Source organism: Rhinopithecus bieti, unplaced genomic scaffold (genome assembly GCF_001698545.2).
Source record: "Rhinopithecus bieti isolate Rb0 unplaced genomic scaffold, ASM169854v2 scaffold_14741, whole genome shotgun sequence".
NCBI lineage: Eukaryota > Metazoa > Chordata > Mammalia > Primates > Cercopithecidae > Rhinopithecus > Rhinopithecus bieti.
The window spans coordinates 502,654-520,525 of record NW_016807965.1 but is presented as its reverse complement, the minus strand read 5'-3'; the positions used below and the strand labels follow the sequence as shown (position 1 = coordinate 520,525).

General features: G+C 40.2%; 1 protein-coding gene across 3 annotated transcripts in view; it reads left to right on the top strand.

Annotated features, from left to right (window-relative positions):
• Positions 1 to 17,872, top strand: part of GLIS3 (GLIS family zinc finger 3) — a 347,077-nt gene that overhangs the window by 307,456 nt on the left and 21,749 nt on the right. For all 3 annotated transcript variants that reach the window (XM_017884258.1, XM_017884259.1, XM_017884260.1), the window contains one exon: positions 9,379 to 9,554. In XM_017884258.1, coding sequence (XP_017739747.1) covers positions 9,379 to 9,554 — 176 coding nt within the window. The remainder of the gene's footprint in view (positions 1 to 9,378; positions 9,555 to 17,872) is intronic.

The following is a 17,872-nucleotide window of genomic DNA, read 5'->3' as shown; positions in this document are numbered from 1 at the left end:
CTTGCAACCTCTACTTCATTGCATTAGCATGAAGCAACAAGGGAGGTCACACTAACTCATGGTATTATTCCAACTTGTTAGTATGTTCTTGTCATCTGCTGTTTCTGAAACAGCAAGTCATATATAGTCAGAATTCTCAAAGCAAAAGCCCATAAGCCATTCTAGCCTGAGTCAAGACATCCACATATTCCAAAGTGCTTCCTCTCTGACATAGAATAGGCTGGTCAAAGGATTGCCTCTACTTAATCTTTTAAAGGTGTGATCCAGAAATCTTCATGGTTTTTTCCTTTCCTAAGTAGCGACAGTTAGGAGACTTAGCTGCTAAGAGATTATCTTTATGCAAGTGAAGAACTGTGTTGATTGGTGGTCAGGAGAGTATTGAGGTGAGCAGAAACCAAGAGGCAAAGTTCATTGGATGAGCCTTTTGTGTTTCTATCCTTTTTGGAGAAATAGTCTTTGGTTGCTTTTCTGTTTAGTTAGAAGGAGAAAATATCTGTTTTACTCATCCTTCCCCTCAGAGAAAATGATTAGAAAATGATACATTGCACCAGTTGGGCAAATGTATCATCTACCTGGGCACAAGAATTGGTACCAAGTTGAGAACCAGGTCTGTGGAACCATGTTCAGCAGAGTAATTCTTCATCTGCAATGACCTACATTTGTTAAATACTTACCTTCTTATAGAACTAGATAAGATTGTTGGAGATACACATTAGTAGCAAGTATCTGAGGGTTTATGCTTTTTCCATCTATAAGAGCCAAAAGCCCTTCACTAATTGTCAATTTTTAAAATAGATGCTGTTTCCTTCCATTCATTTCTCTAGTCAAATGTTGAGTCTTATCTTTAAGAGAAGGTGCAGAAAATTCCTGCACCTGGCATTCAATATATGGGGGAAAAAAGCACATATAAACAGCACATGTTATTAATGACTGAAGCATCACCCAGCCAGTTTCTTTTCAAATGTATGGATTATATAGACTTTTGAAGTCTTCTATGGTTGTGGCTTCCAAAGGCACCTGACCACACTTGGCAGGAGTACTGCATTTAAAGTTGGTTCTTGAAGTTCTTCTGGTGTGTTCAAAAGACTCGTGTTTGCATTTTGAAACCATGAGAAGGATACTGGATAGTCCATTTTTTGTAAGCCTATGCCTCCATTTCTCATGCTTAGACAAAAATAACACTGTTTTTTTTTGTCTTATTTCTCATCTGACATTCTCATTACACTCTCTTCTGAATGTTTTTCTTTCATCTAATGCATTCTATTGTAAAGTAGATTGAACGCTATGTCTGACACCATGCTGAACAAGAGAAAGATTCTTGCCTTTGCTACAGGACTATGAGTTAATCCCCTTGCTCTGACCTATTCAGAGAAACCCAAGAGATGATATCATTACAGATTTTTTTTTCATAGTAGAATTTTTTACATCAAATGTCTAGGACCACACTGGATACATTTTCTTCAGTTTGGTGCTTTCTTAAAGAGAGGATTTGGCAGAATCAGCCTTTCTTCCCTCTCTCCCCATGTCAGATTCTGAAATAGACAAACAACTGAGTCACAGCCAATTCTGCAGTCAGGATATTCCAGAAAACTCCTCTCTTGGTCCTGCATAATTCATTTTTCTGACATACCCAAGACGTTCTCCCCTCCTCCCTTTTTTTTTCCACAGAGGAGAAACACTGCAATGCTCTGGGTCCTAGTTCAGCATCTCGAAGAAAAAAAAATAACACTTCTCTGCCTTGGGCATTGATTACTTTGTTTTTTTGACTTACAGCTTGCTCCCTATACATACCAGGAGGAGAAACTTTCCTCCAGAATACTCTGTCCTTTCTGTTTCTCACACTCACTCACTCATAATATATAAGAGCATCTCCTTCAAAAAGCATTTGTGATCTTTTCACCTACAGCCAACTTCACAGACTTCATTTTGTCATGCTCAATGTAGGTTCAGGCAATCATTTTTGAGTCCTAGGCTTTTCCAACCGAATGAATTATTTGCAGTTAATATTGACCCAGCCTCTCATAAGGAGCACCAAACTCTTCCAGGGGACGGATTCAGTTCTTGGACTATTTGGGGACAGAGTCCTCAGACGGACACACAGCTCTTGGCCTGCCCCAGTCCTGCCCCAGTGGACAGTGTTGCAATTACCCACACTTCCCAGCGGCTGTTCCTTCTTTACTGAAAGCTGGTCTTGATTGTCTCAGAAGCCGAATTCAATTTGCAGTTCCCCCAGTAACGTGCTGTGATTCATTTGGGGACAAATCTGGATTGAACTGAGTCCAAGTGTCTCTTTTGTGAGACAGAAGGGAAGTATAAGTAGATACTATAGTCACCCAGATGAGTCAGCCAGGAATTCATGAAGTGATTCATAAATCGTTATAAAGACCACTAAAGTCTACTAAAATGGAGTGCTGTCTGGCTATACAAAGTGGGGTATTATCATTGCGGGGTTTTTTTAGATGTTAAATCAGATGTGAAATCCTTAAAACTGGGCTTTTCTTTTTAACTTTTGAAAAGGATTCCTTTCTTCCCCCTCTGCAGTTGGCCAACTGCTACAGCCATTTTTCATTGATTAGTTTTCACAGATGAATTTTAAAACCGCCACAGATGATACCCTGCAATTCTTTGGGGAAATAAAAAATACCTCCCCAAATCCATCGTAGACTAGTTTATATCCATTATTTCTACTCCCTGGCAGCAAATCAATAATATTTTTCGTGTGAATACAGTGAAACAAGCTGTTCTAATGAATCCTTCCTTCTTCAGGAGGTCTGTAGCCGCCGTGGAAGAGACGAGGGGAAAGAAGCTATCCAGAACACATACCGACTTTTAATCTAGTTGATCATGTAAACACATAAATTCCTTCTTTTCAAAGTGTTAACCCCCAAAGCAGTGCTAAAACACAGTCCTACATTGCTGACTAGAACTGCTTGTGGGTACAGTACAAATGAAGAAAAGAAAGAAATATTTATGACATGCTTGACTTGTAACACAATCTATTAGTAAATTTTGTTAAAGAAATGAATGTGGACATTGACAAAGAAATACTTTGAACTTATACACAGGGGAAAGAGCCCTACCTGAAAGGAGTTAACTAGTTAGAAAGACTAAAGGTATATTCTGTGTTGTGCATGAAGAACTCCAGTTCGGGACTGAGCAAGTTCACCAAAGCACACTGAGCTACACTTGCCATTGCTCGATTTTTTAAAGGTAGTATGATGCTGACACGCCCTCCCACCAGCCCATGATAAAGATGAACATTTCAGATGCCCTCAGGAATCTTCCTCGTTCCTCCCTCACCCCACCACTCTTGCTTGCTTTATATCTCCACTAGAGAAGTCTTTCTCACCTTTGTGAGTTTAAGCAAAGTATTTTACCTCGTTGGGCATTTTTTTTTTTTTATCCAAATAAGGTGGTGCTCCAGTGCCCTTTCCAGCTAAACCATTCTGTAATTGTATGAATTTGTGGACTCAGGATATTCCATTGGGAAACTCAGCACCAACATAGGAGACCTATACACGAGACCAAGATTAACTACTTCTAGAACCAGAAAATCAGCCACATGAGTAAATGCTCCACTTTCTTTTTTTAATTCAATTTAATTTTATTTTAAGTTCTGGGATTCATTTGCAGGATGTGCATGTTTGTTACAGAGGTAAACTTGTGCCATGGTGGTTTGCTGCACCTATCAACCCATCACCTAAGTATTAAACTCCGCATGCATTAGCTATTTTTCCTGATACTCTCCCTCCCCTACACCCCCTAACAGGCCCCAGTGTGTGATGTTCCCCTCCTGTGTCCATGTGTTCTCATTGTTCAGCTCCCACTTATAAGTGAGAGCATTCGGTGTTTGGTTTTATGTTCCTGCATTAGTTTGCTGAGGATAATGGCTTCCAGCTCCATCCATGTCCCTGCAAATGACATGATCTCATTCATTTTTATGGGTGCATAGTATTCCATGGTGTATGTGTACAACATATTCTTTATCCAGTCTATCATTGATGGGCATTTGGGTTGATTCCATGTTTTTGCTATTGTGAATAGTGCTGCAGTGAACATACATGTGTATGTATCTCTATATGATTTATATTCCTTTGTGTATATAATGGGATTATATACCCAAAGTAATGGGATTTGGGTATATAATGGGATTTCTGGGTCAAATGCTATTTCTGGTTCTAGGTCTTTCAGGAATCACCACACTGGCTTCCACAATGGTTGAACTAATTTACATTCCCACCAACAGTATGCCTCACTTTCTTTTGAGCCTTAGTGTTTATATCTGAATAGTCGAAGAAGGAAAGAGTCTTAATATTTTCTAAGAACTCTATAGATGTTCTAATACATTGCTGGGACCACAGTCTTACACAGCTCTCGAACACTGGGGTACATGTTAATGTCAGGGATGCCTTAAAATTACATTCAATCAGTCATTCCATAAACATGTATTGGCCACCCAGAAGGCATCAGACATTTATTGTATTAAGTACTTTGATATTCCTGACTTCCCAATTTAAAATTATTCCTAATCCACCCTACCCTTTGCTGTCTCCCTGATTTTCTCCATAGCACTCATTTTCTCTAGCCCAGTAGATACGTTGCTTACTTAAATTTCTTCACTGCCTGCCTCCCCTTACTAAAATGTAAGTTCTGCAAAGGCAGAGATATGTGTCTTTTGTTGCTCTACCCCTAGTGCTTAGAACAATGCCACACATTTAGTGTTCAACACAGACCCCTTGAATGAATAAATGTCACCATGGACTTTACAACCTTCAGTGAAAGTTGAGATTACCTTTATTTTATGCTTAAAATTGATCCTGGGAGAAAGTGGGGAATTTACTTGTTTACCCAGCTAGTAATAGACAGACCCAGGATCCAAGCCCAGGTGGGTGTGACTTCTGGCCTGTCTGTCTTCTCCTTTGTCCATCTGCTTCTCCTGCCATTCCCACTTTTTCTGCACATGAACCTAAGCAGTTCTCAGTGTCTCAGTGTCTCAGTGTCTATGCATCTCAGTTGGGAGCAACTGATCTGAGAAACAGTCTAAGATTGAATGCTGTTGGGCCACGCGACTGCATGGCTGGGGAGCTCAATGATAACAGGGGATTGTGGCTGAGAAAGCAGAGGAGAAGGGTGTAGAAGGGAAAGAGAGTGGCCAAGTAAATACTCCCAAATAATCAGACATTCTTTGAGATAGGTAGAGATACATATTTGCAGAAACGTTTTAAATGTTTCCTCAACCCCCAGAGGATTTTTTTTTTTTTTTTGGACGGAGTCTTGCTCTGTCACCCAGACTGGAATGCAGTGGTGCGATCTTGGCTCACTGCAAGCTCCGCCTCCTGGGTTCATGCCATTCTCCTGCCTCAGCCTCCCAAATAGCTGGGACTACAGGCGCCCACCACCACACCTGGCTAATTTTTTGTACTTTTAGTAGAGACGGGGTTTCACTGTGTTAACCAGGATGGTCTCTATCTCCTGACCTCGGGATCCGCCCACCTCGGCCTCCCAAAGTGCTGGGATTACTGGCGTGAGCCACCACACCCAGCTCCCCACAGAGGAATTTTTATAAAGTTTTAAAATCCTTCCCCTTCCCTTTCTTTTTTTTCTTTTGCATACCATTGCTCTTGGTAGGGTTATACAAACTCCTCTACCAAATGAGTGGAAATGTTTGACTCAGTTCTCTGGTTAGCTTTTGTGCGATCTGTTTCTGGTAAGCAGTAATTTTTTTTTTTTTTTTTTTTTAGGCTGTTATGTGCCCATTTACAGAGCAATCATCTATTGTTTCAAAGAAGTTTAAAAAGCTAAAGAAGAGACTAGTAAGCCATGTCTAATGAAAGCTCTGAAATGTCAACTGCAGATCAGCAACCAGAGAACAGGGTTGGACCTAGAAAAGATGTCAGAAGGTGTCTCTTCTGGCTCTTGGACACACTGTAACTCAACATGAATGAGAGTGATGTCATCTTGGTCTGACATAATTGGGGAATAAGATACTCCGTAAGAGGGAAAATGGCAAAAAACTGCAATTTATCCTCGGCATCACCATGTTTTATTTTAGCATCAAAAAAATTTAATTCACCTTCATTTGATTTAAAATAAAGTCTCACTTAACTTTTAGGGGCAGAATATTCAGGGCATATTCATTTTGATGTGTGTGTGTGTGTGTGTGTGTGTGTGTGTGTGTGCGCGCGCGCGCTTTGAAGAAACAGGATTGGAAAGTAGGTGCAGACACTTAGAAGATGGGATTCTGAGGCCTGCACCTTGCCTTCAACAATAGTGAAAACAGTTTATTTTTGCTTAGGGAGCATCTAAGCATGTGTGTTTTCTGTTTGTTTGTTGTTTGCTTTTGCACCAAATAACCTCAGACTACTTGTTAGCTTGTTGAATCATCTCCTGGCATTTCTCTTGCTAAGGGAAGAGTTGTCCATTTTTGTGTTTTGACATTCACAAGGACTTTACCTCGAACAGGAAGACTCTCTCTTCATCTTCCCCACACCTCTCCTGCCCTCTCACCCCTGATTTTAGTTTACTATTTCTACTCTACTATGAGCTAGTTAACAAATAACTAACTTTATAAACATTAAATTTAAATTAATAAATTTTGAAATATTTTAAGTATGGTACTATGTGGTGTTTTTACACAGCAACAAAATTGATTCTGTCTGCTGTACTTGAAAATCAATCCTATATATACACTCACTTCTTATGCTGGACTTTTTAGTGGTGGCTTCCTATCTACTTCCTTGTTCCTAGCAATTGTCTGGATAATTGTGATCACTTTTGTCCTTTTTTTTTTTTTTTTGCTCTACATGTTTAAAAGTTAACATTTCTGTATTATTTCTTTCCTTTTCAAATCAAAGCCTACTTTAAATGTGTATTTTACTTAGAATAGTTTATATTTAAATTTTCATTAATACTTTATATGGGGTGACATAATGTGTTTTGAAATTATATTAACTTTATACTATATAAATTCATTTATTTGAATAACATAGAGGAAAATTCAGCCTGAATTAGGAAAAAGCAAAATCTTGAGTCAGTTGAAGCCATAATATTTTATTCCTGCGTGTCCTTGAGATAGTAGTGCTAAAACCATGATTTGTACCTGTCATATTTTTTTCTTTATTCAATGGTATTATACTGGGTACTATTTGGTAGCCAAGAGAGCATGGCCCTGGTTTGGAACTTCCATGAATGAGTACATAAGAATGATTTAATTAGCATATAATTATATAGAATCATATATATGTAGGATCTAGATATAGATCTACTTGCTGACTTGCCCATTCACACATCGTGTGTCCCATCAGTCCTCAACAGAAAGAGGATAGCAGACATTCCAGAAGAAGGGACTGTAAAACCATCTAGAGCAAGTTGCATCTTTACAACTGAGGAAATAGAATTAGGGAGCCAATCAAAGGATCTTGCTCCTTTGCCCAAACTGGGACACCAGCAATGACTGTTAAATAGCACCATAGGTTGCCTTGAAATTCAGATCCTTCCTCCCTCCAACCCTGGGGATCTTTAAGTACCAGGGGATTCGGGATTAGGTGGTAACCTGGATTCCTTCTACCCCTAAAGTCTGTGATCTCACAATTCCTCATCCCTCTCCCACACCCTCAGAGCAACTTGCAAGACACGTTAAAGACATGTTCCCCCAGAAAATAGCCTCCATATGAGGAATCCTGGCAAATGAGTTTTACTAGATGTTATCAGGGCAGTGCCAGGATTTGCTTGCTGTGTTTTCTCTCCAGCTATTCAGCACATCTTTTCAGGGTAATCCCAATTAAGATGATATGCTCAGACAATGTGTATTTACCCAGCACGGGACAGTCAGTTACTATTCATTCTCTTTCAGCGGAATGAAGATGTAAATGATCAATTAAACAGGCATCCCAACCCAGCTGGTTTGTTTAAGCTCCCTGCCTTGACCTCTTTTCCCTAGAGGTTAGCAAGTCCGACTCCTCCTTTCTTGGTTCTTAGATTCACCTTCTTCTATAGTCTCATCACACCTCACATGGGAAAAGCAAAAAGAACATGAGATTTTTGTCCCATGCTTTCTTACTACTACAGTACAAACATAGAAGTTCTACCCTTATTAAATATTCTGGTTCAGAATGTTTCCAATCACTTTATAAACTTGACTGGTTCATCTTCCCTTTTTATCATCTATGGCCCTCCACAAAAGCCCAGCAAAGTTAAAGTGATTTGTTCCTGTGAAATAAGCAATGTAAGCAGATGGTGACCTATACATGTTAATGCAAAACAAAGCCTGTCTTTCTACACACTGTAAGGAACAGCTGATTAAAAGTTTTCAGCTTACTGGGACTTTTTGAGGAAACTAAACAATTCATTGCTAGTGTAGTTTTCCCCAAAGTTATTTTGCTGCTTCATTTTACTGCACTGACAGACTCCTTGCTCCTTTCTCCCCTACACTTGTGCCAGTCCTCTACTGAACTGGCACCCAGAAGATCATTTTGATATTTGATAGACATTGCCAAACTGTAACATTGTTCTCACAATTCCATCTTGCCTTCAATGGTAGAAAGCATAAACTGTAATTTTAAACATAGTGAGTCAGGTCTTTCCAATTTTCCTTTACAATTGGAAGATCAATGTACAATCATCCATTTCATATCCCAGGTTTCTTGCCAACATCACCTTATTTAAACACCAATATGTCCCCCACCCCAGAAACCACCAGTAGTCTTACTGTGATTGGCGCATGTGACTCCTACATCATGTTCCTATCACACCCTCAAGAATACTCTTTGCCAGGCACGGAGCCCACGCAGATCTCATGGGTTCTGGATTTCAAGCCACACTTGACCTTTGAGGTTTAAGTTAATTCATTCTTGGCAAAAGAAAATGCATTGTTTAAAGAGAATAGGATTAGAGAGGCTCATAATAAAGACTTGTAACAACACTTCTTGGACCTCAGATATATCTTACAAAACAAAATGTTTATGAGCTAAGTGTAAATCATTCAGAAACATATGGATCAAATTTCCCCCTAAAATGCAAATGGATTTTAAAAATTAGCAGAAAAAGGGCTTGGCAAAAGATGTACTTTGAATTTCACCAAACATAGTGTACTTGAAATGCAGCTTAGAAATCTTGAGAAACCCAAACTGTGAGTAGGTTTTCCCTTTATTGTTCTTGTTTATTCCCTCTGTATCTCAGTTGAGAATTCAGTGGTTAAATGGGAAACGGCAGTGGGGAGGGAGAGGGTAGAGAAAAATCCTGAAGGATTTTTTTTTTAAAAAACTTGTTGTCACGCTCTTGGTTAGCCAGAATGGGAGGTGAGAATTTGGCTTTGGAGAGTTTGTCTTTGTTCCTGCTGTTTTATGTCCCTCATGTTTCCTTTTATAATTGTTTTCTCAGGTTTGCACCTTCTGCTCCATCTCCTCACCATATCAGCCCCCGGAGAGTTCCGGCTCCTTCTTCAATACTGCAAAGAACACAGCCTCCCCATACCCAGCAGCCATCAGGTTCACACCTGAAGTCCTATCAGCCAGAGACAAATTCTTCTTTTCAACCAAATGGTATCCATGTCCATGGTAAGCAAGAAGCTGGCAGTCCCTTGAGTTTTGAAAAGTGACATTGTGCTGTTGCTTTTCGTCTTAGTTACCTGTCGTGGATTTCAGATGTTCTGTTCTGCACGAGGCTTAGGCTTTCATTTGCTTCTAAACTTTCACACTTGATAGGCATGAAATCCTATGGTATTTTCCTGACTCTGGCCTGACGATGATATGATTTATTACACCTCACACTGGTCAGCTCAAGTTGTTGGTTTTTTCATTGACCAGGGCTCTAACACCAGCAATAGCATCCTGTTTCTAAACAATAGACTGCCTATGGAGAAAGACATGACAGGAGTTCTTGTGCCCAAGCATGCCTCTGCTCTGCTAGGTTTTTGCTCTCATTCTCATAGGTTCACATCCTCTCTAACCTTCAAGGCGCAGGTGGAATGACAGCTCCTCTCTGAAACCTTTTCTGATCTCCCAGCCAATGTCATCTCTCCAGGCTCTAAACTCTGATTTTGTTTCGCCTTTCTCTGGTAGTATTTATGCTTCCTCTACCTTGTGATTTACTTATCTGTGAATAAAACATGCTTTCACTATTAATGTGCAAACTTCTCTGTGAGCATTGACTGACCCATCAGAAAACTGTATCTTTTAGGAAACTTAACACAGCTCTTTACAAGTGGCAAAGAGACGGATACTTGTTAGGTGAACGGAGGATGAAACGGAGAAAAGGAAAACAAGAGAAATAATAATGATTTTCTAAATGTGCAGATCTTGTGTTTAATGGGGAATATGCATAGAGAACTAAGTCTTAGTTTCTTTTCTTTATTTAAACTCATTTTGCCATTTCAGGCACCCATCTTAGTGAGCATCCATAGAAAGCTGAATTGCCAAATCATATAGATTTGAACTGTCACAGGCTTTTACTTCCTAGGGCAGTCAGATCTGTATAAGCAGAAGAGATACTGTCCTTTTAGGCTGAATGTTTCAACTACTAAAAAATACAACTCTCCTCTACCTGCCTCTTGCTGATGCCTGAATTTTCTCCATATGAGTTATTACTTGAAATTAATGAGTGATGTTCCCAAACAAATCTAAATCAATATGCAAACTGAGTGTGAACAATTTTCCAAGATGGCAAAATCAACCAGCACTATGGAGCTAGGCTTGGACAAGAACATCAAAGTAAAGGCCTGAACAGCAAAGAGGAGGTGATACAAAAGCAGCAGCCAGCTGTAGGAAGGAAGAGACTTTGAAAAACCAGAGCTATTGGTTCTGTCTCAAAGTTCTATCCATCTCATCTCCCCACTTCCCCAGTGTAGCCACACAAACCCCCATCAAAATTTGCACTTGTACCATTCTGCAGGCCTATGGTCATTTTTACCTTCTGCTGGCTATAAATTGTTTCTCAAGCTTTAGTTATGTATTTATTCAACCAAGAAATACTTCTTGAGTACCTACTGTGCACAAGGCAAGGCATCAAGGCACGCGAAAGACAGGCAAATTGAGCCCTCTTCCCTCTGAGGAGGGCCTGCCAGTCCAGTCAAGGAGTTTATCTACTGCGAAAGAGACCTCGGTCCCCTGCGCCATGAAGCCATCCTCACCACTCCAGGCAGGAGGTGCACAGCCTGAGTGTGGGCTGTGTGAAATGTAGAGTAGGCCATTGATTCTAAGACACAAATTTTTCACCTTCACGTTTTAACATCACTGAAATCTGGACATAGCTCATGGTGGCATCATATAATTGGCAGTGATTTTTCTTTCTGGTGCTATCTAGAGTAATGGAGCATTTCACAGTTGATGGTATCAAAGTTCCAAGAAAATGCAGTGTAACACATTTTGATTACAACTGTGAAACACATTTTAAAATTTAAAATTGACCTATGTGTAGAAGAAAATTGGAAGGAAGTTCTCTAAAATATTGACGGTTTTATATCAGGATGGCAGGATAATGGGTGATTTCTTCTTTTTTCTCTAAAGAAATCTTCAAAAAGTGTTTTGAAATTAGACCAATTTGAATGCAAACACTAGTCTACCCTGAACTGTGTGACTCTGGGCAAATTATGGAGTCTTAGTTCACATTCGTTAAGTTGGGGACATTTCATCTATCTTCTCTCTTCAGTTGTTAGGAAGATTTGACAAGAAAAGCACCTGGCACAGAGTAGGAGCTTAATTAATTTAATGCTCCTCCTTCTATCCCTTTCCATTTTTAAAATTAGACTCTTTGAGAATAGGGATAATGTTTGTAGCCCTAGGGCAGGCATAATACTTGGTGCAAAGTAGGCATTTAGTAAATATTTACTGACTAAGTGATTGACACTCCCTCATTCAACAAGTGAATAATAGACAAGAGGATATAGAAAATGGTATCTACCCTATTATTTTCCCACACTTCTTGGCAAAATACTCTTCTTCCACATTTCTTTTTTTTTTTTTTTTTCAGTTAAATAATGAATATATTGTCAGCTTGAAATTGTTGGGAATTTTTTAACTTTCACATTAAAACAATTTATTTTAGAGACAGGGTCTCACTGTGTCCCCAAGGCACAGTCATAGCTCACTGCAGCCTCAAACTCCTGGGTTGAGACAGTCTTATTTTAGCCTTCCGAGCTGCTGAGACTGCAGGCACACACTACCACACCTGGCTAATTTCGTTTATTGTTTTTGTAGAAATGGGGTCTCACTATGTTGCCCAGGCTGGTCTTGAACTCTTGGGCTCAAGTGATCCTCCTGCCTCAGCCTTTCGAAGTTTTGGGATTATAGGTGTCAGTCACCTGTGCTAGGCCTGAACTTTCACATTCTAATTGTTAAAAAAGTTCCCAGGGCCAGTGAGAAACTGCTAATATCAGCCCTAAAAATAAGTTTAAAATGTAGTTAGGCAAATTGAGAAATCATGACTTTCTCCAGGAAGATGGGCAAGTGACTGTTGCGATGAGGTTGCAAAGGGTATGCCCCTGTAATAGCCATTTGTCCATTGCTAGTAGTTAATTGGTAGGTATCCAGATGTAGCCTTACTTCATTCTCCAAGCACTTTCTGAATTTGTTTTCTGGAACTTTCTAGGCAACATTTCTAGCAGTTCTCATCAACTACTCTTTAGAGTAAGGACAAAATGTATCTTACTATTTTTCAAGTGGGCAGTACAATGCTGAGAGTAAAAATGAGACCTTCTTAATGAGTTGCATTTATTGGTCGTGCCTTTCAGCTTTTGTTGGACGAGTTTGCGGGAGTTATACAGCATCTTGGTAACAGGGAACACCATCCCCTAATAAAACTTGATTTTTAAAGCCCAAAGCAGTGTCAGGGTTGCTAATGCAATAGTTCAAGTGAGTGTTTGTTCTCTCTTTCAAAAAGTTCGTGGTTTTAATGAGTGTAGTCACCCTCATTTCTTCTGTACTCCTTGCAGTAGGTAGAGGTCAGGGAGAAATACCATCACTGTATTTTTAGAGACAACAACTGAGACAAATAAGAATATAAAATGTCTAGGCATTGCTGCCTTAGCAAACTATACAGGTGCCTTTATCAAGAGGTCTAAATTTCCAAGCCATATTCTTTGTTTGTTTGTTTGTTTGTTTGGAACGTAGTCTCACTCTGTCACTGAGGCTGGAGTACAGTGGCACGATCTCGGCTCACTGCAACCTCCCCCTCCCTGGTTCAAGCAATTCCCCTGCCTCAGTCTCCTGAGTAACTGGGATTACAGGCGCACACCCCCACATCCGGCTTTTTTTGTGTGTTTTTAGTAGAGATGGGGTTTCACCAAGTTGGCTAGACTGGTCTCAAACTCCTGACCTCAGGCAGTCCACCCACTTTGGCCTCCCAAAGTGCTGGGATTACAGGCATGAGCCACCACTCCCGGCCCCAAGCCATATTCTTAACCAACAACATGTTTCTAAGTCAAAGGCACACTGAAATAAATAAACATTTATATTTCCATGGGGAAATACAGACTCCTGTGTGTAGATGTTGTTGCATTACAGAGAGCTATGAAAGGTTACAAGTCAGATGGGCTTTGGTCTTCCAAATGAAGAAGATGAGGTCCATTGGGTTTTGTTAATCATGCTGTAATACTAAATGATACTGAGCCTAGACATTGTGTGCTCTCTCTATATTTTTATTGAGGCATTTTGTAAAAGGCGTACTTTGAAAGATTACCAGCACTGCTTTTTCAAGTTTTCTCACCTAGTGAATGACCCAGGACTAGTGCTCAGGTTTGTTGACTCTGCATCCATCTCATTCATTCATTTTACTTTCATTAGTACAGGGAATGAGGTATCATTTCCTTTAATGTTTGAATCTTGGTAACATTTATGGGTCTCTGTTCAGGTGAGATCTCCAAGACAACTTCTTAATACACTTTAGTCCTTTATTTTAGATGTAAACATAAGGACACTCTGCAATCATGTAAACTTGTTCTTTGGTCTTTTCTTTTTCCTTAGGACACTTCTCTTGCCCAGACAAGCTTCAGAATGTTGCCTGGATTAGTTGCCCAAGAGTTGATATTTGTACGTTTTGTTATTGGACTAATGGATCATTTCTTTCTAAATGCCCTAATCACTCCAGGATTATTAGCATGCCATGAGAATTCCTACAACAGCATTTTCCCAATCTTCCTGCTTCTGGGCCCATCAAGGAGACACCAAGTTCAGTTCAGCAAGTGTTCATTGGTCACTCACTATGTGCCAGGCAAACATGAATGTCATTTAATCAATGCACTGTGACATATGCAATAAGAGAAGCTGCAAAAGGCACTTGATTTATTCAGAAGAAGATGTCAAAGAAGGGTCTGTAGAGGTGATGCTTGAAGAGGGTTTTGGAGATAAATACCTTATTGGGCAGGCATTCCAGGCAGAGAGGAAGCAAAGAGCACAGGTGAGAACACAAATGACAGTGTGGTGTGTGTGTGCACAGAGGGAAGAGCCAAGGGGATGGCTGGAGTACACAGGTTAAGCCATGGAGTAGAGGAGGAAGAGGATGGAGAACTCACAAGGCCAGCTCATGAAGGGTTTTGTGTCATGCTAAATGTAACCTACCGAATGAAGAAGTCAGCCCAGTATTTTAGGACAATCAAGTAGAGTGCTGTGTAGAGACTGGAATGGGAGAGGTAGGAACATTAAGCTCTAACTGTTGGGATTATGTTGGGCCACATGTACAGAACACCCAAACAACAGTGACTTATTAAAGAGTTGCGTTCACTCAGATGCAACTGGTAAATAGGGGAATGATGTCAGATTAATGTGTAATTGTGTTTGTTCACACACAGTCTTTCCTAGACAAAAGCTGGAATAGTAAGAGAAGAGAAGAAAAACGTCCTCTGCACTGGGCCCTGTGCACTGGGCCCTGCTATCAGTTGTTGTCTCAGTACCTGTCGGCCAGCCTTTCCAGTCTATCTTATGTGATTTTTAATAACCACCCAGGAGCCTATAGCCACACTAAACTGCCCATCTAAATTTCCTCTTGACTATTTTGTTACTGCAGTAATTAGAAGGTATCGAAGATTTTCAGTGGTGTGACCCAATTGTAGATTTCTCAAAGACCTTATTTTTAATACACATTTGTGCAGAGGAAAAGATTTTTCAGGGTTTATTTATTATGTTATAGCAACACCACCAACAACCCCAGTGTGCAATTTACTCTTCTCTCATGACAAGATGTCTTTTTTTTTTAGATGGAGTCTCACCCTGAACGATCTATGTTCACTGCAACCTCTGTCTCCTGGGTTGCAGCTATTCTCCTGCCTCAGCCTCCTGAGTAGCTGGGACTACAGATGCACACCACCATGCCTGGCTAATTTTTTGTATTTTTAGTAGAGACAGCGTTTCACCATGTGGGCCAGGCTGGTCTTGAACTCCTGACCTCAAGTGATCCACCCACCCCAGCCTCCCAAAGTGATGGGATTACAGGCATGAGCCACCACCCTCAGCCTTCTCTCATGACAAGATGTCTAATAGGAAACAGTGCAAAGTGGAGAAGGAGCCTCACAGAGTCCACAGTGCCCATGCCTCCTCCTAACTTTGTGCTTTGTCATTGTTAACAGGTGGCTTCCATCCTCCTGGTCACAGCATGAATGCTGATATTCTACACATCGTGTACCCTTAGTCACACAGCAAGGGGGTCTGGGAAGATGGATATTTTAGTGCATTGCCATAGTTAACAAAACAGAGATTCCATTAACAATGTTCACTGGATAGGCACACTGAAGGGGCTGCCAAACACACTCTGGGATGGTTTTCTAATCTGTAAAATGGGACTAATATGACCTGTCTCACAGACAGATTCATTCATATCCTCCCTTGGAAGTCGGGGTGGAGCTCACAGGCCTCTTTCTGAGGGTTCTACCCTATGTTTTCCCATCTCTTCCATTCTCTTCGGTTTCCATTCTTTCCACTGTGTGCTCTTATTTTGCATCCCTCTGGAGTTTCTAGTCGCCAACACAGAGATTTCTGTCATCCACATACCATTTATTAGATTTCGTTAGGAAAACACCATGAAGCTACCTTCTCAGCCTGGGCTGTTTGAAATCAATGCAGCAGCAGTGGGAAGGGTGCGCCCTCCCTGTTGGTCATGGCTTCTATGGTTCCTGAGCTATCTTTCCCATGATTTAAAGCATGCCCTGCATGTAGGCTCCCTAAAGCAGGCCAGTCAGCTCCCAGACAATGGTGGCATTTTCTTACCTCAGTATGGAGCTGTAAGCTTGTCAGTCCAGTTCAAATTGAGTGCAACAAGAAACAAAGGGTTTCCAGACACCAACAGGACTCCAAGAACAAAACATATTGTAAACGGCTTGTCCCACCAAGGAGCCAAAGCATCTTTCAAACTGTAGAAATATCAGAGCATTGATATTTAAATGGCAGTGAGGTGGCAAATACAAGTTTAGCTAACTTCTTCCTCAGTTGGCTGTTTACTCACGGTGATTGTGCAATGGTACTTTCCAACAAGATTCCTATGGGCTGTAGCAAAGACTGATTTCATCACTGCCGATTTAGTGTTAAATATTTAAAGGTTATTTTAATTTTAATTTTATTTGTTTATTTTTTGAGACAAACTTTCGCTCTTGTCGCCCAGGCTGGAGTGCAGTGGTGCGATCTCAGCTCACTGCAACCTCCGCCTCCAGGATTCAAAAGATGCTCCTGCCTCCGCCTCCAAAGTAGCTGGGATTACAGGCACGCACCACCACACCCAGCTAATTTTTTGTATTTTTAGTGGAGACGGGGTTTAACCACATTGGCCAGGCTGCTCTCGAACTCCTGACCTCAGGTGATCCACTTGCCTTGGCCTCCCAAAGTGCTAGATTACAGGCATGAGCCACCGCGCCCTGCTTAAAGGTTATTTTTAAAGGCTGATTTTAAAGACAATAAACATACTCCCACAGAAAATTTCATCACAACTGCATATATGAGGTTATGAAATAATAAAGCAGCAAGTCAAGAAATTGCATTGCTTAGAACTTAAGCATTGTGTCACGTCTTGAAATCCCAGAAAGACAAACATAATTGATTATAAATCAACAGTGTAATAGATTTCATGGAGAAAGTTGTGACATTCACAAAAGAAATGAGCCGATGAATGCACTTCATGTTATTCCGATGTTATAATCAGCAGTCATAATCAGGAATAATTTTCCATATCAGCCATGATGTTATTAATGCTTACATAGTAACAGGGATTGATGATTAGATTCGGAGAAGTCCTTAATTACTCTCATATACTTAATTACTACAAAATTACCCCAATAACAGTTTTACATAAGTAATACTTGGGAAAATCTGACTGTGTTCTAATTCTAAAAAACAAAAGTTAATTTTAGGTGTATACGCCAAGTGCAGTGAGCATTTCAACATGCTGAGTTTTGTGGGAGGGGTGTGAGATGGTCATCTGAACCAGAAAAGATGTTGGAATGATTGATTATGGAAATGACTGAACTGTGAATAATCTACATATATAACTAAGCATCTGCACACGCAAGCATGAGTGCGTGTGCACCCACACAGATTAAACTCACTATATTAATGTGCTGTGTTTGATCATTAAGAGTATTAAATGAATCAACTCTCGCTAAATTGTCTCAGGACAGGGACTGCATTGTCCCACAATATTTGCACACTGCAAGTGCTTAATAACTGCTCATTAAATAATATTAATGAACAGAAAGAAAAGACAATAATAAAGGGAGTTTTGCTCATGGCATCTTAGACTGATTGGCAGAGTCAGCCCTTGGCAAAATTGTGACATACAGTCAAGTTTATTTGGGCCCGTCTTTTCTCTGGGTGCTTCCTGCCTGTTTCTCTGCCCCCTCTTTATTTTTTATTTATTTATTTATTTATTTATTTATTTATTTATTTATTTATTTATATTT